Genomic DNA, 23,552 nt, shown 5'->3' with positions numbered 1-23,552 from the left:
TGATGTGACTTGCCAGAAGTTTCTTAAGAAAAAGCAGGTCTTGGGCGTCACTGCCCTGCCTTAGCTAGAAATCCAGGATGCTCCCAGGGCCCTGGGTTTCCAGGGATAAAGCCTGCCCTAGAGAGGAAGCCGCGTCTCTGAGGGCGAGTGCTGGAGACACGCGGAGGCACGCGCTGGGCGGTCTCCTTCAGGATTACAGGGAGTAGCCTGGGCCTTCTGGTCCTGTGACAGCTCTTTCTTGGCTCCAGGCCAGGTTTATGGGTGAACGCCTCCGTTTGCTCCTAGGAAAATAAGACTTTTCCCTTAATAGACAGGCTGCGGTCAGTATAAGCCACACTGGCTATAACTCAGCATCTTTGTGACGTATCTCACTCCTCTAAGGGCTCCTGGGAAGAACGTGTGTCCCTCCCCCAGAGAGCAGGTGTGGGTTCGGCAGCTTGCTGCAGCTCTCCTGGAAGCAGCCTGCCGTCTGCACCCTCGTCCTGCACCCTCCAGTCCTGCCTGCCTCCCTGTGGGCTCCCCCGTCCCCTCCTCCGCTCTCTAACCCGTGGGCTGGAGGACTGTTGGGAGCCAGGTCCCCGACCTGGCAGTGTCCTCGGTGCCCGGTGCCGTCTGTGGAGCGTGCGGGTCGGATGAGCACCCTGGCCTCTGCAGCTGGGCCGGGCCGCTCCCGGAGCATGGGGGTGCCGTGAGGACCTGGGGGGTCTGTCAGCTCGTCCCTAAACCGACTCTCACGGCTGTACTCTGCCCCATGCCCTCCTCTGCTGTGCTCCTGCAGGGCGATGACGGGCCAGACGTCCGTGGAGGGTCGGGCGACATCCTCCTCGTCCATGCCACGGAGACGGACCGGAAAGGTACGGCTGCCCTGTGCAGAGCTCGGCGGGGGCGGGGGGTCCCGCTGAAGCCACAGCTCTGCCCCCCTCCCTCCTAGCACTGAGCGGGTCGGAGCTGCAGGTCCTACGTGGGCACCACTGGTGGACAGTGACCCACATGCAAGGCCAGCGCCTGTACGCCCCAGCTCTCTCTCTGAGTGGGTGCTTTGCGTGCGGGTAGTGGGGCTCCGGCCTTGTCAGGGGGCGAGTTTCCAGGACAGAGCTCAGCACCTGCGGGCACTGCACAGACAGGGCCTGAGCAACAACACGCCTGCCACAGCAGTGAAGTCATGTTGACGTACGGGGAGCGTTTTCTGCTCTTCCTGATGTTCGGCCCTGACGGCCGCGCTGGGCTGCGTCTCTTTTCCTCTGGGAGCTTTGTGGGCAGACACTCTGTCCAGTCCCCCAGCAGCGGTACCGGCACCGAGCGGGGCTCCCACCCTCGGCACAGAGACACCGCACTTCCGCCCGGGCCTTCGGGAGGGCTGGAGGAGCAGGGCCCGCCTGCCCGCTGGTGAGGGCGCAGGCCTTCCAGGTTGTGTTCTGGGGGCGGGGGAGGGGAGCCGTGAGGCCAGCGCCCGTGACCTTGGTCAGGCGGGAGGGGCCGCCTCCCCCCACATCCATTTCCTTTTTACATTTTTTAAATTGTCAGGTGACGGAACAGCAGCGTTGAAGTAGGGAGTGGAGGAATTGAAACACCTCAGTCTTGAAACCCTAACCCCCCAATTTCATGTCTGTACTCGACCTGGTCCTCGCGTCTTGACAGCAGGTTTCCCCAAGTATGTCGCCCAGATGGAAAATTTTAAATTAGGAAATCAGTACCAGAGTAATTGTTTGCATTGCTGAAAATTTGAAAACCGGAGAAAAAGAAGAAATGGCTCCCGCAGACTCTCCGCAGCCACACTGTTGCCCTGCGGGTTTCTTCTGACCCGAGCGCTGCACAGTCTTGGAGACCCTTGGTTTGAACCCTGGCAGGCGGCCTCTAGCCCCTGCCCGGCCTCAGCTGACTCAGCTTTGTGAAGCGGTTAGGTGCCCGGTGGGTGTGAAGGTTGCATGAGCTTAGATGAAACACACCTGGCACATAGGAAGTGCTGGGGGGGTCTCTGCATCCCCGGGACAGCCTCTGCAGTGCCCCCTCCCCCACGCCTGCTGCACCGGCCGGAGCTCTGCCCTCAACCTGGAGAGAGAGGCTGAATGGGGGCCAGCTTCAGACCTCGGCTTTTAGCAGGATGCTGCTGACCTGCCAGGTGCCGCGGGCTGTGGCCCAGGCCAGAGGGAGCCCGGTGGGCAGGGCGGCCCCGAGACCTTTCAGCCAGTACTGACTGTGCCTGGGGACGCGGCCCTACTGCCCCTGGGGGCTTCCACTCACTCTTCTCCATGGAGGGGTTTTGAGGCTCCAGCATTTGTCCCCGGGATGGACGTTGAGTTAAAGGCCCTGGGCCATAGCAGACTCCTCAGGCAGGGGCTGCCTGCAGGCCAGAGACCACACCACTGGCTGGAGGCCCCAGGCTCAGGGCGCAGCCCCAGACCCCTTCTTTCAGAAGCAAGCCTTGGCTGGTGCTCAACCCATCTCTGCTTCCTCATCCCTCTTTGAACAGAAGCCCAGTCTTGACAGGAGTTGGGTGGTGCCGGGGGGCAGTGCTTGGAGTCCAGGAGGAAGCCCAAGCCCAGTGCCGCTGACCCCACTGTGGCCCCTGCCCTGAGCCCCCCTCAGGTCACCACTCTGCCGGCCGGGCCCCACCAGCATGCCCCAGACATGGGTGCAGGGGGGGCTTCTCCCCTCGTTGTCCTGAGGGTGATCAGGGAGGGCAGGGGACAGGAGCCAGGGCTCAACCAGGTGGGGCTGCTCAGCTGGAGAAGGGGTTCTCGGGGCCTCCCCCCAGCGAGTTGGGGGAGGGATGAGAAAAGACAGCAGACAGTGGTCTGTGTCTAGCAAGTGTGCACTCAGCCTCACAGGGAGGACTGCAGATCAGCCTCCTGGGGAGGATCGCAGGTCAGCCTCACGGGGAGGGCCATAGCCTCATGGGGAGGATTACAGGTCAGCTTCGCAGGGAGGACTGCAGGTCAGCCTCATGGGGAGGACCACAGGTCAGCCTCATGGGGAGGACCACAGGTCAGCCTCACGGGGAGGATCACAGGTCAGCCTCATGGGGAGAATCACAGGCTTGGGAGCCAAATCCAGACTCAAACCTTAGCTCCAGCACAGGATAACCTGAAGTTCACTAGCTTGACCAGGTCCTGTGTCTCCAGGAGGGACCTTCATTTAAAACTCCCCTATTTTTCCTCAGTGTCAGAGACTGCCTGGTTAGGAGGGTGTGTCACAGCTGTGAATAAAGGGACCGTTGTGAATCTGGAAAGTTTGGGAATCCCCGACGAGAAGCTCCCTAAAGGGAAAGGGAGGTGTTGAGTGGGAGCGGCCAGCCCGAGTACCACCCAGCCTCCAGGCCAGGCTCCTCCTAGGGGGCCCCTCCCTCCCCTGGCACCAGAGCCTGCACCTGGTGTGCCAGATGTGCCAGGCAGAGCCCCAGGCCTTTCCCTCAGCCTCTCACTGTGTGGGGACTCCCAAGGCCCCTGCTGCCCCTGAGCGTTACCTGTCACTTAGCTTCAGAGCCCTGCTGACAGGTCTGAATTGTGTTCTCTTTGCCCGTGATGGTTAAGACTCGAATCGTCAAGTCTTTGGGCAAACAAGAGGCCCTCAGCGTCTGGTCAGAGTGGGGAGCGCGTCCTGTAGCAGGCATGCTGCCCATCGATGCCCATACCAGCAGCAGGCTAGCTGATTCGTTCCTTGCTCCTCCCTCCAGATCTGGTGTTGTACTGCGAGGCCTTCCTGACCACCTACAGGACCTTCATCACTCCTGAGGAGCTCATCCAGAAGCTGCAGTACAGATATCCTTGCCGCCTCACCCTCCTTCACAGAGCCGTCTGCAGGGTGGGGTCAGCGATGAGGGGCAGTGCCCAGCCCAGCTCTGTATGTCCCGGCTTGAGGCCTCAGGCCAGGCTCCTTTGAGCCTCATTCTGTCTTGAGAGGGCCGAGTGACGTTACGTGATGTGCTTGGAACAGAGAGTGCTGCCTGGTGGCCATTGTGATCACTGGGTGATTCTGAGACGGAAGGACCTGATACGCCCTGAGGGGTTTCCCAGGTGGTGCTAGCGGTAAAGAATCCATCTGCCAATGCAGGAGACACAGGTTCTATCTCTGGGTCTGGAAGATCCCCTGGAGAAGGGAATGGCAACCCACTCCAGTGTTCTGGCCTGGAGAATCCCATGGACAGAGGAGCCTGGAGGGCTGCAGCCCACACAGTCGGACATGACGAGAACAATGCACCCTGAGGGAGGGAGTGTGTGGGTCCCGGGGATCCAGGTCACTGGCATGTGCAGCCTCTGGGAGCTGAGCCCTGGGCACCGGGGGTGACAGGTACAAAGTGCACGGGACGTGAGGGCATTAGGACTCCAGGGAACAACCCCAGGGCAGGCCCGGCCCCTCCACCTGCCAGCAGGCCCAGCAGTGGACAGAAGCTCGGCGTCCACGGCTCGCCCTTTCAGAGACGACGCCCCCCAGCAGTGGCCAAGGAAGACCCAAGGCCGGCAGGGACCTGCTCTGTCGCCTCTGTCTCAGATGCAGTCTTGCCCCCCCCTGCCAAGACTGACCTGCAGCTCCTGTCCCAGAAGTGGGTCCCCTCCCGGCCTCGTCCTGCGTCACAGCCCGTGGCTGCCACCTGCTGGACAGCCCAGCCCTAGGCGGGCAGGCCTGAGTCCTTCCACTCTCCCCACCCTCCCCTGTGCCCAGGCGTCCCCCGCCTGGCCTCCGTCTCCTCTGTGACCCGCCTTGAGGCCCCGGGCCCTCAGAACCAGACGGCCCACGCACAGACTTCCTGCCCTCCAGCCTCACACCTGCAGTGGCCGCAGTCCTGGCTCAGTGATGAGTGACTCACACCTGCTGAGACCCTCCTGGTGTCGGCTGTGGTGCAGAGCGCTGCACGGGCGACCTCACTCGGCTCTGATAGCATTTTATGTACTTATGTCACTGCACGGCAGTGCCCTGATACTATTTCCCACCACGTATAATTAGGGGAAGCGAGGTTCAGAGAGGGTCATGGGACCCGCATGGCAGTGTGGAGGAAATGCACCCATGCCCAGGCCTCCCAGACCCGGCTTCGCAGCATATACTCTGTGTGGCCACTTCAGGCATTTCAGTGGACAAGTCACAGCACCAGGACCCTGGGCACAGCTGGCTGGCGAGCCTTGGTGCGGCAGGCACCAGCATGGTCCCTGGTCTGCAACTCCCTCCCGAGTGCATTTCTAGAGAGCGGGTGGGAGGGAGCCGAGAAGGGTCCGGAGACGGCGAACCCAGGAGGGCAGCAAGAAGCCATGACACCCCAGGGCAGTGGGTCTCCAGAGCTGGGGAAGGACCTGGGGATGGATGACGAGAGTGACCTGCCCTGCCAGGCTGTGCGCCTCCCCCAGGGAACTGCTTTCCTCTGCCTGAGCTCAGGAGGCAGCTGTGTGTCAGTGCGTCACAGGGACCTTGGGTCCACCCAGGTCCACCCAGGCAGAGAGGCAGGCCTGGGCATGCAGGCAACGGCTCTGCAGGCAAGAGAGGCTGGTGGTCAAGAGCGATCCTCAGGGTCAAATAGGTGCGGGCTGACCCCCTTCACAGCCCTGCCACCCCGCACAGGCCTCTGCCCTCCCCATGTTCCCAGGGTTCACTCAGGAAGGGAGGAGGAGGAGGAGGAGGGCGGCCTTCCCTTCACGTCCCCACCCCTGCCCGCGAGGACGGCTGTTTCTTTAACTCGGGCTCCACATACGAGAAGTTCTCACCTTTCGCCGACACATTCAAGAAGCGTGTGAGCAAGAACACGTTCTTCGTGCTGGTGCGGGTGGTGGACGAGCTCTGGTGAGTCCTTCTGCCCGCGGGAGGGCAGGCCGCAGGTGTCGGCGTGCAGGCTTCCCCAGAGACCTGAGCCTCCCGTCACATTTCCACCTGCGTCTCCTGGGTCACCTGCCCACTGCCCCGCCCAGGGTCCTGGATAGCTCGCTCCTGCCAGCTTCAGCGTGAGCCCCAGGAGGATGACCTGGCCCCTCAGACCTAGTCGGCCCTGACTTCCTCGTGGGGGCAGTGCCCTCGGCCACCAGCGTCGGGAGGGACCTTCTCGTGCCCTCTGCAGCTGTCCCTGCTCCGCTGAGTGGCACTTGGCCATTTCCCTTCGTTTAACAAACACAGAGCATGAGGTTCCTTTCCTGGGTCCAGAGAGCACCCCCAGCCTTGCCCTCAGGGAGGTGACCTGCTGGGGAGTGACCTCAGTGACCGCGGGGTGGGGCTGGGGCTGGGGCACACTGTGAGGAGGAAGTGCAGGGAGGTTCTGGGGGGTCCGGTCCGCAGAGCCCAGACGGCTTCTTGACCCATCACCCCCACGGGGCCCGGAGCTCCTCCGGGGCAGCATTTGTCTCCAAGCCCAGGCCCAGCATGGCCCCTCGTGCTTGTCCAGTGCTTCCGAGCATCCCCCGAGAGGACAGCAGTTACCTGCCACCATGGGGGCTCTGCCGGCAGGGTGCAGGGTACAAGCAGCCACCCCAAGACCCTCTGCCGCTCCCTTCCCACCAGCAGTTTCCCAGCTCTGCTGCGGGGTGTCCCGTGGCCCTCAGGGTCTTGGGGGCTTCAGGACTGGTGCCAGCAGCCCTTTTCTTGTGCTTGCCTCCTGCTCCTCCCTGCGTGGCCCTTGGGTCTCTAGCCTGGTAGAGCTGACAGAAGAGATCCTGAAGCTGCTGATGGAGCTGGTCTTCCGCCTGGTGCGCAGCGGGGAGCTCAGCCTAGCACGCGTGCTCCGCAAGAACATTCTGGACAAGGTCGACCAGAAGAAGCTGCTCCGGTGCGCCAACTCTGACCAGCCCCTGGCGGCCCGGGGAGTGGCAGCCAGGTGAGCTCCCACTGTGTGCCCGGCTGCTCCGGGCCCCCCCAGCAGAGAGGTGCTAGCAGCCGCCGCTCCCGTTTCACTCGGCGCACCCCTTCCCCAGTCCCCAGCCCCATGTCCAGTTCTGACCGGGCCTGTGATGGGGTGCCTCAGGGCCAGCCACCGGGGTCCCCCAGGCTGGGCCTGTCTTCCTGGGTGGTGATGTGTGGGCCATCCCATTTTAACAGGAAGTGGGGTGGCAGGGCATGTGTGGGCATCCCAGGACGGGGGGCAGGAGTGCCTTTCAGGATGTGGGCAGCACTGAGTTCTTTCTGGTGTTAATATAGCAACTGTTGGTAATTCTCAAAAGCCCCCGTGCCACCCGGACCATTCTGAGAATCTGTGTACAGGTTCCAGTCTGCCGCCTGCCCCTCTCCCATGGCTGTGGGGGTGTGTTGGTGTATCACCTCCTCGTTGGCGTCTCGGTCTCTGGGTGGCCGTGAAACAGGTCGTGTTCCTGAGGCCTGCAGGGAGGCCCCCACCGTACTGTCCACCCACCGCTCATATAGTGCCTCTGTCTTCCAGGCCCGGGACCTTGCACGACTTCCACAGCCATGAAATAGCCGAGCAGCTGACTCTGCTAGATGCCGAGCTCTTTTATAAAATAGAGGTACAGCCATGCGTGGGGCTGGCGGGGTGGGGGCTGTCCCTGGCCCGGGTGAGCACTGCTGCTCGTCCCCGAGTGAGAGGAGCTGCTGCTCCCAGCAGAGCCGGAGGGCCCGGGTTCTAGCTGGTCCCCCTGCTTTTTTCAGATTCCTGAGGTTTTGCTTTGGGCTAAAGAGCAGAACGAGGAGAAGAGCCCGAACCTGACCCAGTTCACGGAGCACTTCAACAACATGTCCTACTGGTGAGACGGGCCTCGACGCGGACCCTCCTGCCGGGCCGTGGTGCCTTCGCAGAGTGCCCGTGGCTAGGGGAAAGGGCTGCCCTTTCGTCCCTCCCTGCTCCTTCTGGAGACCTGTGAGCATTCACTGTGACCCAGAGGCAGGGCAGGACAGAGCGTGTTCTGCGTGTCGAGAAGGGCCCCCTGGGGACCAGTTGAGGAGGACTCTGGCCAGGACTGATTAGTAATGTCTGCCATCCATGGCCTCAGGGGAGGGTCTTAGCTTTGTCATCCTGCACTGCTTAGGGCCCCACGGCCCCAGGGCTGATCCGGCACACTGCCTGCCTGAAGAACAGCGAAGGAGCGGCTCTGTTAATACTTGATTCAGCCTTAACCCCTCAGAGCAGGGTGAAACCCCATAGAGCGTTTACGATGTAACGCAGCAGAGCCACTGGCTCCACAGTGGGATGTGGGGCGCCCACAGCCTCTCAGCCCGAAAGAGGATGGTCAGGGCGTGGCGGCCAGGCAGGCTTATCCTGACCCACACACAGCCCATCGCCAGCACCAGGGAGCGTGTGGGACTTTTCAAGCACTCTGAAGATAGTGTGCTGGGGAAAGCAGGGCCTCTCCCCCTCGGCCTGCTCCCCTCCGCTCCCCCAGAAGCCTCTCGCACCTCAGCATGTGCTTGGTATAGCTGCCTCACAGAGGCCCAGGAGGTTTCCGGTCCACGCAGCCCTGAGTGCCGCCACCAGCTGCCCCTTGCTGGGCACTGGGGGCTCCAGACACACCCTGGGTCCTCCCTAGGAGGGTAGGTGGGGCCCTTCAGAGCCACGCTCCTCAAGGCAGACTCAGTGCCGGTGCCCCGATGGGTCAGACGATGGGGGCACTTCCTCTGGCCAGCACGGGGTTGAGGCCACCATGAGGTCCTCGTGCGAGCCTGGCCTTAGGCTGCGGCTGAGGTTCTAAGAGGTGGCCTCCCTCGTGGCCTGCACGGTGGCGTCTTAACCCACACGCCCCCTCCTCTCCCGAGCTGATCCTGAGGCTGGTCACGGGGTGTTTGCAGCCGCCCTGGTGCTCGGGGTCAGCGCTCACCAGGAACACCCACATCCATGGGGTCAGAGGTCCCCATCCTGGAGTTCAGCACTGGTCCCTTGGTGGGCAGGGGCTCGTGGCCAGTGGGTGCAGGCACCCACCTCCGATGCCCAACTCTGAGGGCCAGTCAGGGGCCCGGAGGGAGACCAGTCACTCAGCTGTCACCCTCGGTCTACGCAGGGTCCGGTCGATAATCATGTTGCAGGAAAAGGCCCAAGACAGGGAACGGCTGCTCTTGAAGTTCATCAAGATCATGAAGGTAACTTGGGGCCCCCTCCCCAGAGGCGACCCCCGACCTGTCCCCGCCCTCCCTCACGGCTGCCTCCCCCTCCCTGCAGCACTTACGGAAGCTGAACAACTTCAACTCCTACTTGGCCATCCTCTCGGCGCTGGACTCGGCCCCCATTCGCAGGCTGGAGTGGCAGAAACAGACCTCAGAGGTGGGCGGGTGCCGCCTGGTCTCCCGTCACTGGGCCCTGTGGGCGTGGGAGGCAGTGCCCAGGCCCAGCTTCCCCAGGGGCTGCTACGGGTGGGCCGTGTGAGGCACGGGGTACCCTGTGACCAGGCCAGACCTGTTGTCGGGTGGAGCGCTTCAGGGAGAAGGACGGGCTGCTGAGCAAACACGTGACCGAGAGGCCCGGCCCAGTCTGGGATCCGGGAGGCCCCGAGGAGGTGCTGGTCACCCTGAGACCTGAGTAGGCGTGTCCTGGGAAGGGAGGGGAATTCCCATCAGAGGGGACAGAGGCTAGTGTGGCCACGTCACAGGAGTCCTGGGGCACCTTCATCCTGGCGTGGGAGCTGTTCCTAGGGAAGCAAGGCAAGGCCCACGGGGCTGGGTGTTGGCCGGGCTCCCTGGGAGTCATCTCCCGACAATATAAAGGGACAGTTATGGAACAGTGGTGTCTGGAGAAGTGGGACATTCCCCCCAGCTGCTCTAGAAACCCATAAGAGGGCCTGAGAAGGCAGGGAAGGCTTCCTGGAGGAGGAGGCACGTGACAGGTGAGGGGGCACAGCCCACCCAGCGTGCAGAGCAGCAATGTCACCACTCTCCTGCCTTGAGTGTAGAGAGGCGGGAAGGCAGGCTTGAGGGGGAGGGAGCAGCACAGCCCGGCCTGCGGCACTGAGCACAGCCAAGCAGCAGCCCGAGCTCCAGACCCAGCTCTCACATGGGCACTGGCCGCTTAGACACGTGGTTCTGCAGTGGCCCTGTGTCCACAGCAGGCCTGGCCTACCTGCGGCCGGGGCAGGGGGCCTGGCTCTGGGTCGGCGCTCGGTGTTGCCACGCTCACAGACGACGCGTCCTCCCACCAGGGCCTGGCCGAGTACTGCACGCTGATCGACAGCTCGTCATCCTTCCGCGCCTACCGGGCCGCCCTCTCGGAGGTAGAACCGCCCTGCATCCCATACCTGTGAGTACAGCCTCCCTCGGGGTCCCCTCGCTCGCTGCCCCGTGGACAAACCCGTGGGGAAAGGTTTCCAACCTGGACCCTGTGCTTGTACTTAAAACGTGCTCCTTGTTAGACGGCAGAGACGAGCGAGGGTCCAGCAACAAGGCTCAGTCTGCCCACCTCCCCGTCCCGCTGCTCCTCCCCCTGTCCCGTCCCTGAGCGTGTGCAGGCGCACATGTGGACAGGCCTGTGGCACCGTGCTCTGCTTAGCTGTCCCGGGCCTGGCCGCACCTCACAGCAGCCCGAGGTCCCTCCAGTCTCCCCAGGGACCCTGGGAGTACCTGGCTGAGGCAGCTCTGGATGGGTCCCCCTGTGGGCCAGGATGAGGGTAGGCGTTTTCACCAAAAAGAATCCATGGCACGTATGCTTGGGAAACAGCAGGAAAAATCAGAGCTAAGTGGGTTTCTTGTGCATGTCAGATCCCTTAGTATGGTAGTGGACAGCGGGGACTTCCAGGAGAGGGACAGGAGACTCCACGGTGACCTGAGGCTGAGTGTCCGGGGGCACGTCCCTCAGGCCTGCACCCTCAGAAACACGGCTTTTATAGCTCACAGCCCCCTCCTTGCCTCCGTCCCACCCCGGCTCCGTGGGCAGCTGCGGACTGCGCCTTCCCGGCTGGGGGAACCGCCCCGCCCCCCATCAGGTGGCTTCATGCCCTCTGTGAAAGCATGTGACTGCACCCGATAACCCAAGGGATTGACCCCCACCACCACCGAGTTTGGGGTTCTGTTCTCCTGTCCCTGTTGCTTGTACGTGGTGGACTGTGGCTCTGCCAGGCCAGCACAAGGGTTGTGGGGCTCCCTCATAGCAGGCAGGCCTGAGCCTGCCTTTCCGGAGCCCCAGAACCTGAGTCAGGAGTTCCCGCCAGAAGCAGCACAAGCACCCAGACACGCTCATGGGGCGCCGGCCCGTAAACCTGCTGCCTTCTGAGCCGCCCCCAGGGTGCTCACCAGCTTGTCTGTCTCCCAGGGGGCTCATCCTGCAGGACCTCACCTTCGTCCACCTGGGGAACCCAGACTATATTGACGGGAAGGTGAACTTCTCCAAACGCTGGCAGCAGTTCAACATCCTGGACAGCATGCGGTGCTTCCAGCAGGCGTGAGTGTGGCCGTCCTGGGGGGCTGGCGGGGTCTCCCTGGGGCCCGAGCAGAGGGGAGCCCCTAGCTCTGAGGGCCAGCGGGGGCACACCCGCCCCCTGCGTTCGCTTGGGCGGTGGGGGTCCCAGGGCTGGTGGCCCTCATGGCCGCCCCCTCCTCCCCCAGGCACTACGACATCCGGAGAAATGACGACATCATTAACTTCTTCAACGACTTCAGTGACCACCTGGCCGAGGAGGCCCTATGGGAACTCTCTCTGAAAATCAAACCCAGGAACATAACGAGGAGGAAGACAGATAGAGAAGAAAAGACCTAGGGGCGGCTGCCGCGGGTGAGGAGAACGCCCAAGAGAGGCGCAGGGCCGCTCCGAGGCTGAAGGGACTTTGGACCTGTGCGGTGGCGGTGGCCCGGGCAGGCCCCTGCCGTGCCAGGCAGGCATCCGCAGCCCGTGGCCGGCTCCGTCCTGCACAGGAGCAGACCCCCAGCCATGGCGGAGCCACAGGCAGCTCTCACAGCCGAGCCGTGACCCGGCGGTGTGGGTTTGGTTGGGGTTCGTCTTTCGCACCGTCTTCCGCTCTGCCTGTGTCCCCTCCCCGAGCCCGGGAGCCGCAGAGCACGTGGTCAGCAGACTGAGAGACAGGGGCGCTGTCTGAGTCTGCTGTTGTGACACAGGGGCAGGGGCCCGCGGGCCGGGGCTGCCCGCCCGGTGACCATGGATGACGGGACCTGCAGGTGGGCGGGGAGACCGGGCAGACTCCTCTCACTTCCCACGTGCTGCTTTTTCAGCGGAGGAGGGGGGGCATTGCTCACCTGGCCTGGAAAGGTACGACAGGGGGCCCCTTAGCAGCCCGGAGCTGGGGCTCCGCTCACGGTACCGGCCTGCCCTCGCCAAGCCTGAGCAGCAGCCGTGTCAGTCCTGTTTCACCCCTTCGTCTCCCCCCGCCCTCACCCCCCAACCCGGGCACTGTGGGAGCTGGGCAGGCAGGCCGTGACCCCCCCCCAAGGATCACTCCAGCTAAGCAGGGCCGGCGCTCTTGGTGAGTCCCTTCAGAGAGGGGAGGGTGGGCCAGTGGCCCCGCCTCTGTCGCTTGCCATGTGCCTTAAACTCCAGCTCCTGTGGGCTCCCCTCCCGCCTTGTCCCCAGCCTGCTGGGGCCAGACGGGCTGCTTTCCAGCCCTTTCTGCCGCGTGGGAGGCTCTTTCTGCCGGCTCTCCCATGGGAGGACAGGGTCCCAGCTGCAGAGACCCGCCCGCCAGGCATGGCGTCTTCAGGGGCAGGCGCGCTTTCCCCTAAGCCATTCTCGCTGCTGAGGCTGACAATCCGAGGCAAGGTCAGTGGGGGCTCCGCACACAGAGGTGCCCACCGGACTCCATGCCAGCCAGGCCTAGGCGTGCGAGTGGGCCACCCCCTCCTGATTAGTTTCACATCACTGAGTGCCCACTGTTCCTGGGTTTGGGACTCGGGCAGGCAAACAGCAGGCTCGATCCAGGCTTAGCCCAGTTTCAACAGAACGAAAAGAGTGGAAGCAATCTCTGTTGACTATTTAAAGAAACAGCCCTGTCACTCTGAGTCCTTCATGGGCTTCTAAACAGTTTTTACTGAGAAGTGTCTGTCCTGTACACAGAGGGGAGGAGTCTGAAATGTCAGCTACGACCCCTCAGCAGTGATCCTTGGGCGGAACGCGTCACTTTATTATTTAAGGAATGTGTGTGTAGAGTCGCTGTTTATGAACAGTACTGTGTGTGGGGTTGGGTTTTAGTTTGTTCCCGCTTTTTTGAGTCCTCTCATTTCAGCCTCCCTCCCACCTCCCTCCCGGCCTGGCTGGCTCTGCTGATGCTGCCGCGTGTGCGGAGCCGGGCCTCCGTGGCTCAGGACCCAGGACCATGTGGACTGTGGTTCCCACAGCCATGACCTGGGGTGCAGGGGGGCTTTGCCACCCCTCACTTCAGAGCAGACCGGGCACGCCGTGCAGGTGGGCCAGGTGACCCCCCCTGCGTGAGGACAGCAGGTGTGGTGTGTGTTTTAACTTATTGGGCTCAGGGTTCCCCACATCCACCTCCTGGAGACCCGTCCCTGGCTCTAGGCGCTGCCAGCCTGGCTGTGTGGTTTGTCTGGCTTAGGGGCCAAGTCAGGTGTACGAGCCAGCCTGTGTGACAAAGACACCCTCGGGAGGATTCAGTCCCCTATGGGGGTCCCTTCACACCTGCGGGTGTGAGTGGGTCAAGGCAAAGGCAGGCATGTGCCAGGTCCAAATTAAACCCCGATTCTGAGCAGCGCCTCCCCCCACCACCTCCCAGTGTTATTACATTGTAATATATCCCCAACTAGACTAACCGGCTGATCGTGGCATCTTCCCGCAGACATTTCAAACCTGTAACTTTTATATGAAAGGAAAATAAACACAGATGAAAGCCGCGGCCGCCTGTGTGTGCACCGCATGCCGCGTGTCAAAGCGACCATCTGAGCTGTCTCCTTTCTTTGATCACCTTGAGGGCAGGAGGGGTGAGGGGCCTTCTGTCCCCGTCGCTGTGATCCCTTCTCAGCACTGGCAGTTTCTCCACCTGGAAGTGGCAGCAAGGACAGCTCTACCTTACAAAGTCTGTGAATGCTCAGCAAGCTACACCTGGAACAGTATCTGTTACTCCTTAGCCTGTATTACATACCAAGCACTCTGCAGTCAGCTTTACCTCATAGAGCCTCTCAATGTGAAAATCATACAAGTAAAACACTACAACCCAGAGAAGCACTACAGAGAGGTGCGTGACAGTAAAGAAATTAAGTTGAGTTGGAAATCCACTAACAAACATCAGGTCCAGGCAGGCTTAACAGGTAATTTATACTGAACAGGTAGCTTCGATCTTAAGCAAACGCCCTTGAGAACAGAAGAAGGGGAAGCAGCCTGGTATGAGTGGACCACCACCTGGACATCAAACCAGACGAGGGCTGGAAAGCTGCAGGTGAAGTTGCTGATGCAGAAGCAACCCACACCACAGGATGCGCGAATCAGTACTCCCCGTTGGGCTCATCTCAGATGCAAGGACGGAGTGATCGGAAATCGGTCAATGTACTTGACCCCTTATCGGACAGTCCCACCTGGGACACCTTTCCTTCTGGGGACGTAGGACCAGGCATGCCATCTCCACATGTACTTTGTCAACCATGGCATACCTAAAGATTCCCAGTGTGGAGATGGCAGGAGCCTGACTGGAGGCAGCCCAGTCAGGAGCCACTTCCACTGTTCCATACCGGGCTTTACATGAATCGAAAAATGAACTTGTGCTAATCATTAAGCTGCTGAGATTTTAGGGTTTATAAATTTTCACAACATGGCCTAGCGTCTCCCGAATAAATACATTAACAGATTGAAGGAACATCACATGATCACTTCAGTACTCAGAAAGACCTGTTTAAAAAAAAAACACCCACTCATAATTTTTACTTAAGTAGAAATCAGAAACTTCCTCAGTCTGATAAAGGTTACTTTCGAAAACCCTAAGCAAACATTATACTTAATAATGAAATATTCAAACAAGTTCCTTTAAAATAGACCAAGGTAAGGACCCCACCATCACTTTGTCTTTCATTGTTATACTGCATATCCTAGCTAATTTAAGAGATTACTTAAGAAAATCAAGGCAGTTAACTACAGTCAAAAAACTAAACATGTCCCTATCTATAGTGAACCGCATGGTCTAAGGAGCCTGGTGGGCAACAGTGCACAAGGTCGCAGTCAGACACCACTGCAGCAACTGAGCATGCACACACGCACTAGAAAACATCCTAAAAATATACAATTTATACTAACATCACACTTCTTAAAATACTAGGAATAAACCCAATAAAAGATGTGCAAGACCTTATAGGGAAAAGAGATTTGTAAGTAAGTGCTCACCCAAATAACACCTAAATATACAAAGTAAATGTTAATAGCCCTAAAGAGAGACTTAACAATAACGGTAGGGAACTTTAATAACCCACACTTACATCAGTGGGTAGACCATCCAAAGTCAATGAGGAAAAACACCAACCTTAAACATATCCGATCAGATGGACTTAGAGATCCATACAGAGCATTCCACCCAAAAACAGAACACACTGTTCTAAGGGCGCACGGGACATTCTCCAGAATAAATAACACGTTAGGCCACAGTCTTCTTAAATGAATGAAGATGGAAATCATATCAAGCATTTTTGCCAGTTGCAAGGGTATGAAACTAAAGATTACAAGAAAATGGGAAAATCCAAAAATATTTGGAAATTAAATAGTATACTGCTGAACAACTATGAGGTCAGAGTAAAAAACAACATTGAGGAGAATGAAAATACAACATATCAAAATTTACAGGATGCAGCAAGAGCAGTTTTAAAAGGAAAATCCGCAATAATAAACACCTAAATCAAGAAACAAAAAGCTCAAACACTAAATTTCAAGGAATTAGAACGAATGAAACCTAAAGTTAGTAGAAGGAAGGAAATAAAGATCAGAGTGGAAATAACAAATTAATGTGGCACTAATGCTTGCCTGCCAATGCAGGAGATGCAAGAGATGCTGGTTTGATCCCTGGGTCAGGAAGATCCCCTGGAGAGGGCATGGCAACCCACTCCACTGTTCTTGCCAGGAAAATCCCATGGACAGAGAGAGCCTGGCGGGATATGGTCCGTAGGGTCACAAAGAGTTGGACACTTTAGTTGAAGCCAACCTAGCACGCACACAAAAGGACAATGGAAAAGATTAATAAAACTAAGAACTGGCTCTTTGAAAAGATAAAATGGATAAACCTTTAGCTAAACTCACCAAGAAAAAAACGGAGGACACAAAACCAAATGAGAGAGGAGCTGTTACAGCTGATACCACAGAAGTACAAAGGCTCAAAAGAGACTGCTGTGAACAATTACATGCCAACAAATTAACAAATGTGACACCTAGAAGACAAATTCCTAGACACATACAACCTATCAACGCTGAATCGAAGAAAATCTGAACTGATTACTAGTAAAGAAATTGAATCAACAATCAATAACTTTTCAATGAAAGCCTGAGGCCAGGTGGCCTCATTGATGAATTCTACCAAACATTCAAAGAAGAAATAATAATACGAATTCTCAAACTTTTCCAAAAACTAGAGGAAGAAACACATCCAAATTGTTTGTTTGTTTTTAAACAAAGCCAGCAATTACCTTGATATGAAAACCAGATGAGACTGCCACAAGAAAATTACAGGCCAATATCCCTAAGGAACATAAATGCAAAAATCCTCAAAAAAAAAAAAAAATTAGAAACAAAATTCAACAATGCAGGAAGAGGATCATACATCATTATCAAGTTGGATTTATTCCAGAGACACAAGGGTGGTTCAACATCTGTAAATCAATGATTCACCAGATTAACGAAATGAAGGATAAAACCCAAAAGACCATCTCAGCAGATATTGAAAAAGTATTTGACAAAATTCAACATCATTTATGATTAAATCTCTCAACAAAAGGTACACAGTATAGAGGGAACATACCTCAACATAAATGTCACATGTGACAGGCCCATAGCTAACATCACAGTGGCGAAAAGACAAAAGATCAGGACAAGACACACGCTCACAGACACGAAAGCAGATTCTCTGGAGATCCAGTGGTTAGGACTCAGCGCTTTCACTGCCAAGGTGGCGGTTCAGTCCCTAGTGAGAGAACTAAGATCCTTCAAGTTGTGCAGCACAGCCAGAAAAAAGATCAGGACAAAGATGCCCACTCTCACCATGTTTATTCAACATAAGTATTAGAAGTTCCAGCCAGAGCAATTAGGCAAGAAAAAAAGGCATTCAAACTGAAAAGGAAGATAGAAAACTATTTGCAGATGAATGATATTATATATGGACAACCTCCAACTCCACCAAAAAACTGTTAGAACTAATAAATGAATTCAGTACTAATAAATTCAGTAAAGTTACAGAATGCAAAATCAATGTATTGTTTCTATAGACTGATAGTGAATTATCAGAAAGAAATTAAGAAAACAATCTCATGTACAATATGATTTATGACTGCATCAAAACACACACACACACACACACACACAAAGTATCTAGGGATAAATTTAACCAAGGAGGTGAAAGACCTGTACACTGAAACCTCTAAGATATTAGTGAAAGAAATCAAAGAAGACAAATAAATGGAAAGAAAATCTGTGCCCATGGATTAGAAGAATTAATGTTAAAATATCCATACTGCCCAAACCAATGTACGGATTCAATGCAATTCCTATCAAAATTCCAATGGCATTTTTCATAGAAATAGGAGAAATAATCCTAAGGTCTGTGTGGAATCATAAAAGACCTTGAACAGCCAAAGCAACCGTGAGAAAGAAAAAAGCTGGAGGCATCATGTGCTCCAACTTCAAACTATATTACAAAGCTATGGTAATCAAAACAGTATGGAACTGACATAAAAACAGACACACGGATCACCAGAAGAGAGCCCAGAAGCAGACCAGCACGTATACTGTCAATTTACGACAAAGGAGCCAAAACACACAATAAGGAAAGGACAGTCTCTTCAACCAGTGGTGCTGGGAAACCTGTCACACCATACCCAAAAACTAACTCAAAATGGGTTAAAGAATGTAAGACCTGAAACTGCAGAATTCCCAAAAGAAAACATTGGCAGTAAGCCTCTTGACATCACATGACAATGATTTTGTAAATCTGAAAACAAAAGCAAAAACCTACAAGTTGGGGGACTACATCACATTACTCTTTCTACACTAGAAACCATCAACAAAACCAATTGGTAACCTGTTGAATGGGAGAAAATACCTGCAAGTCATATATCTAAGAGGGGTTGATATCCACAATATATGAAAGAACTCATACAACTCAACAGCAAAAAATACTTTTAAAAAATTGTCAGAAGACCTGAACATTTTTCTAATGAAGACATACAGATGGCCAACAAATACCTGAAAAGATACAACACTCACCAGCAGGGAAATACAAGTCAAAACCACAATGAGATACCACCCCACACCTATTAGAATGGCTATCATCAAAATGAAAAGAAAAAGCAAGCATCAGTGAGGAGGTGGAGAAAAGGAAATCCATCACTGGGGAAGATCCTGATGCTGGGAAAAGATTGAAGGCAGGAGGAGAAGGGGGACACAGAGGATGAGATGGTTGGATGGCATCGCCAACTCAAGGGACACGAATCTGAGCAAACTCCAGGAGACAATGAAGGACAGGGAAGCTTGGAGTGCTGCAGTCCACGGGATCACAGAGCCAGACACGACTTAGCAACGGAACCACCATAACAAATGCACTGTTGGTGGGAATGTAAACTGGTGCGACTACTGTGGAAGACACACAGCATGGAGACTCCTGAAAAAAGTAAAGACAGAACTGCTGTATGAGCCAGCAATTCTACTTCTCGGTATTTATCCAAAGCAAACAAAAACAAACTCCAAAAGCTGTATGTGGGTGCAGGAGTTATGAGAATGGATAAACCTTTATCTGTTAAAGAAAAAACACCTGTAAGCACCCTCAATGTTCACTGCAGCATTATTTACCACAGTCAAGACAGGGAAGCAACCTAAGTGTCTGCCAATGGATGAATGGATAAAGAAGATGTGGTGTATATACACACGGGGGAATATTATTCGGCCATAAAAAATGAGATTTTAGAATCCCCTGGTGGTCCAGTGGTTGAGAATCTGTCTGCCAATGCAGGGGACACAGGTTTGATCCTTGGTCTAGGAAGACTCCAGATGCCACAGGCAGCTGAGCCTGTGAGCCACAGCTATGGAAGCCCGCATGCCCGTGCTCTGCAACAGGAAAGCCACCGTGCTGAAAAGCACCACATGGCAACAAAGAGTAGCCCCCACTTGCTACAACTAGAGAGGCCTGTGTGCAGCAGTGAACACCCACTGCAGCCGAAAAGAAAGAAATGTTTAACAATTTAGCCATCTGCAACAATATAGATGATCTTGAGGGCATTATGCTAAGTGAAATAAGCCAAAGAAAGACAGTTATCATAGGACCTCACTTATAGGTGAGGATTTGGAAAAAAAGTACAAAACCAACCTAGTTCACAGGTAGAAGAGACTGGTGGTGGCTGGAGGCAGGGGTGAGGGAAGTGGGCGAAGAGGGTCCGAAGGTAGTAGATCTGCAGTTACATCATAAGTCATGGGGGTGTCCTGCACAGCCTGGTGACTGGTTAGCAATACCATATTGCATATTTGAAAGTTGCCACTAGGGTAGATCTTAAAAGTTGTCATCACAAGAAAAAACAAAACAAGTTTACCTGTGTGGTGATACCTGTTAACTGGATCATTTTACAATAGATACAAATATCAAGCATCACACTGTACACCTGGAACTAATGCTATATGTCAACTAGGCTTCAGTAAAATTATGTATTTTATAAAATGAAAAAATAAGATTTAAAAACAAAAATAATGAAGACCTTAATAGCTGGGGCCTCCCTCGTGGCTCACTGGTAAGGAATCCACCTGCCAATGCAGGAGACATGGGTTCGGTCCCTGGTCCTGGATGATTCCACAGCAAGAGAAGCCACCGCAGTGAGAAGCCCGTGGACTAAAGCTAGAGAGTAGCCCCGCCCGCTGCAACTAGAGAAAAAAGCCCACGCGGCAGTGAAACCCAGGACAGCCGAAAGTAAGGAGACGAATTATTTTTAAAAACAATAAAGACTTTCATAGTTGCCAGAATTTTATGTGGTTCTTGACAAGCTTATTCTAAAAATATTTAAGAAGGAATTTCCACTTCTGGGAATGGCATGCTAGGTAATTCAGACCAGCTCCCCTGCTAAGAAAGCTGAACCAAGTATTTTTAAATCCAGGCCTGAATCCATCTGAGAGCTAGCAAGAGAAGGAAGAATTACTGGGCAGAAATCCATGATGCTGACACTCGGGTCACATTCCTGCCAATTCCAGAAGAGGTGTCTAAGAGGCTCAGCAGCACTTCTGACAAGAGGAAGATGTAAAACAACAGAAGACAGTCCAGAACTGACTATACTTTGAGAGCCCTCAAGGGAGCCTTCCAGGCATAAAAGCATGACCACGACGATGAGTACCCAGCCCTCGCGGGGCCAAGCCAGCTTCAGACCATCTCGGTCCCTGGAAGTGGAATGCCAGCACCTGCACACCTGCCGGGGTAAATGCAGAGCCTCACTGGAGGCGGCAGGCGCCATCCTCGGCCTCCAGGTATTTCCCGCGTCATATACAGCAGTGAACGAGCAGGCTCTGGAGTCGGTGATGCACAGGGAGGCCTGGCGTGGTGCAGTCCGTGGGGTCACAAAGAGTCGGACACGACTGAGCAACTACACTGAACTGATAGAACAATAACCAGGAACACAGGGCAAGAGACACGGACAGATCCAGGCCAGAAGCAACGGACAGAGTCAGACCTGCAGAGGCAGGGATTCCACAGTTAGCAGGCGCAGACGCGAAAGCACGATGCTTGCTGTGATCTTGGTGTAGGCCAGAATCGAGAGTGGAGGCAACTAGTTGGAAAACAAACAGAGGACACATGGAAATTCTAAAACCAAAAAACTCCACATCAGCTGATGCAAGGAACTCAGTGAACACGTTGGACAGCATTAGTGAGCCAGAGGTAGTTCAGGGGCTACAGGCCAGATGAAGCGTGAAGAGACACAAGGACAAAAGCCAAGATGGGAAGAGACATGGGGGTGAGAGGTCGTCTGTGTAACTGCAGTACCAGCAGCAAAAGGAAAAGCCGCAGAGTGGAAGCGATGTTCACAGCAGTGTGGTTCACAGCAGCCCCAAAGTGCAAGGGATGCACACGGCCATCGGCTGGTGAAAGGACAAGCCAGTGTGCTTCCGTACAATGGGACGCCATTCAGCGATTCAAAAAAAAAAAAAGGAATGAACTGACCCGCAACACACATGAGCCTCAAAAACACTTCCTGCTTCTGTTTAAACGAAATGTGCACAAACAGCAAACCTGAGACAGGGCGGCGCAGCGCCTGGGAGTGGGCGTGGGCCGCAGCAGACGACGGGCCTGTCGGCGTGATGGGACTGTCTGAAAACTGCTGAGCGGCAGCGCTTACACAGCTCTGCAAACGTCCTGCACGCGCCGTTACACTCCAAAGGACATGCAGATCATACCTCAATAATGCTGTTTTTTAAAAAGTTTTCCAAAATCGATTGTGCCGGTGGTCAATGTCTTGTTCCTCACGCTTGCGGCGTGGCCGTGAGCGCTTCTCATGTGCAGAGAAGCACAGGGTTTTGTCACTGCAGGGAGACTGTGGTGGTGGTGGCCCCTGGAGTGCAGACCACTTCCTTCTTCTGTGACCTCATGGAAACCAGAGGCACGTGGCTGCAGACGTCCAGCACCTTCTTCCCCGGCCATACCCTCCCCCGAACCTGGCCGTCTCTCGGCAAGCCTGCGGTCCCGACCTGGTTACCTCGCTGTGGTCCCCAGGCCGGGTGCCACCCTCTGTGCCCACCCTCAGCCTCAGCACTGAACCAGCTCTGGCCGGCATGAGCCGGTGTTTCTCCGCCCCGCAGAGGGCTGCGACCACAGCTTCTCCAACGACGAGCTCTGAATCCTGGCTCTGGGTTCGTGGCCCTCCTAAGCGCCTACCTGAGGGCCTACCCGCTTTCCTGGGGTATTCATCTTCACCCCAGGGGAACTTTAGCATTCCCTTTACAGTTAATAATTCTTTCCATTAAAATCTTTCTCTGTTCAAATTACTCCATAGTTTGTGCCTTCTGATTGGTCTTGACTGGAAAACATCAAGCCCTAAATTCAAGAAACCTTATGAATGCCAAGTGGGATAATTAAAAAGAAATACAGTGGTCCCTTAGTACCTACAGGGGACTGGATTCAAGACCCGCTGTGGATACCAAACTCCAGTCCCAGAGTCAGCCCTCTGCCCCCAGGGGTCAGCACCCCAAATCTGACGCACAGTACGTGACCCGAGGCTGGCTGGACCCACGGACAGGGAGGGCGAGAGTACACATCCAGGCACGGCATGGTCCTAACCTTCTGAAAGACAAAAACGAAAACAATATCTTTAGGTAGACAAGGGAGGGAAAAAAAAAAACACATTACCATCAAAGGTACCGTGAATGAGACTCCCCAACAGAAGTGCCTGGGGATGAAAGTCAACGGTGTATCTTCAGTACTGAAAAGAAATCACCAGTCACACTTCCGTATTCACTCTAAATCCCTTTCAAGGATGAAGGCAAAAAATCAAGATACTGTCAGAAGAACAAAACCAGTTCATCGCCAGCAGACCTACATCAAGACAAGATGGAACAGTGTTTTCAGGCCGAACAGAAATCATCCCAAATGGAAAATCAGACATGCAGGAGAGAGGGATAGAGCCACAAAAAAAAAAGTCAACATGTAGTAAACCTAAATGAGCAGGAACTATATCAAACAATAAGCATGTCTCATGGGGTTTCAGATATGGAAAATAAAATCCATATCAACAGCGTGTGACGCAGGAAGAAGACACAAGCAGAGGATTCTCGAGTTGACTCTTAAATTGTTTAGAAAGGGGAAAAAGTACCACGCTCTCGGAAGAACGCAAGTGTGTTCTCCCTAGGGAACCACTATAGAGGGAAAGAACGCATTACTACCAAGCCAGCAGAGAGGATGAAAAGGAGTTAAGGAAAAAAACAAATTTGATTTAAAAGAAGGCAAGGGGGCACTCCTGGTGGCTCAGTGGTGAAGAATCTGCCTGCAATGCAGGAGACACGGGTTCAATCCCTGCTCCAGGAAGATCCCATGTGCCAGAGCCATAAAGCCTGTGTTCCACAACTACTGAGCCTGTGCAGTAGAGCCCAGGAGCCACAGCAACTGAGCCCGCTCTCCCTGGGGCACATGCTCCCCAGCAAGAGCAGACACCACAGTGAGAAGGACACACACGCGACGAGAGAGGAGCCCCAGCTCACTGCAGCTGGAGAAGAGCCTGCGCGGCGATCAAGACCAGCACGGCCAAAAAGGATGTTTAAAATAAAGTGTAAAAATAAATAGTTATAAATAATGTTTAAAAATAACTCCAGAAAGAATGAAGAGATGGAGCCAAAGCAAAACAACACCCAATTGTGGATGTGACTGGTGATGGAAGTAAAGCCTGATGCTATCTATAAAGAACAATATTGCATAGGAACCTGGAAAGTTAGGTCCATGAATCAAGGTAAATTGGAAGTAGTCAAACAAGAGATGGCAAGAGTGAACATCGACATTTTAGGAATCAATGAACTAAAATAGACAGGAATGGGTGAATTTAAGTCAGAT

General features: G+C 55.0%; 1 protein-coding gene across 9 annotated transcripts in view; it reads left to right on the top strand.

Moving 5' to 3' along the window:
* The window catches only part of RAPGEF1 (Rap guanine nucleotide exchange factor 1), a 137,093-nt gene extending 123,356 nt beyond the window's left edge, over positions 1 to 13,737 (top strand). For all 9 annotated transcript variants that reach the window (XM_027556628.1, XM_027556620.1, XM_027556623.1 and 6 more), the window contains 11 exons: positions 779 to 854; positions 3,674 to 3,758; positions 5,674 to 5,766; positions 6,602 to 6,787; positions 7,346 to 7,430; positions 7,573 to 7,667; positions 8,916 to 8,994; positions 9,074 to 9,175; positions 10,047 to 10,144; positions 11,153 to 11,281; positions 11,446 to 13,737. In XM_027556628.1, the coding sequence (XP_027412429.1) occupies positions 779 to 854; positions 3,674 to 3,758; positions 5,674 to 5,766; positions 6,602 to 6,787; positions 7,346 to 7,430; positions 7,573 to 7,667; positions 8,916 to 8,994; positions 9,074 to 9,175; positions 10,047 to 10,144; positions 11,153 to 11,281; positions 11,446 to 11,596 (1,179 nt within the window). In that variant the 3' untranslated portion in view covers positions 11,597 to 13,737. The remainder of the gene's footprint in view (positions 1 to 778; positions 855 to 3,673; positions 3,759 to 5,673; positions 5,767 to 6,601; positions 6,788 to 7,345; positions 7,431 to 7,572; positions 7,668 to 8,915; positions 8,995 to 9,073; positions 9,176 to 10,046; positions 10,145 to 11,152; positions 11,282 to 11,445) is intronic.
* Positions 13,738 to 23,552: the final 9,815 nt, after the last annotated feature.

Source organism: Bos indicus x Bos taurus, chromosome 11, assembly GCF_003369695.1.
Source record: "Bos indicus x Bos taurus breed Angus x Brahman F1 hybrid chromosome 11, Bos_hybrid_MaternalHap_v2.0, whole genome shotgun sequence".
In the NCBI taxonomy this organism is placed as follows: Eukaryota; Metazoa; Chordata; class Mammalia; order Artiodactyla; family Bovidae; genus Bos; species Bos indicus x Bos taurus.
The sequence above is the reverse complement of the archived record's forward strand: the minus strand, read 5'-3'. Positions and strand labels throughout refer to the sequence as shown.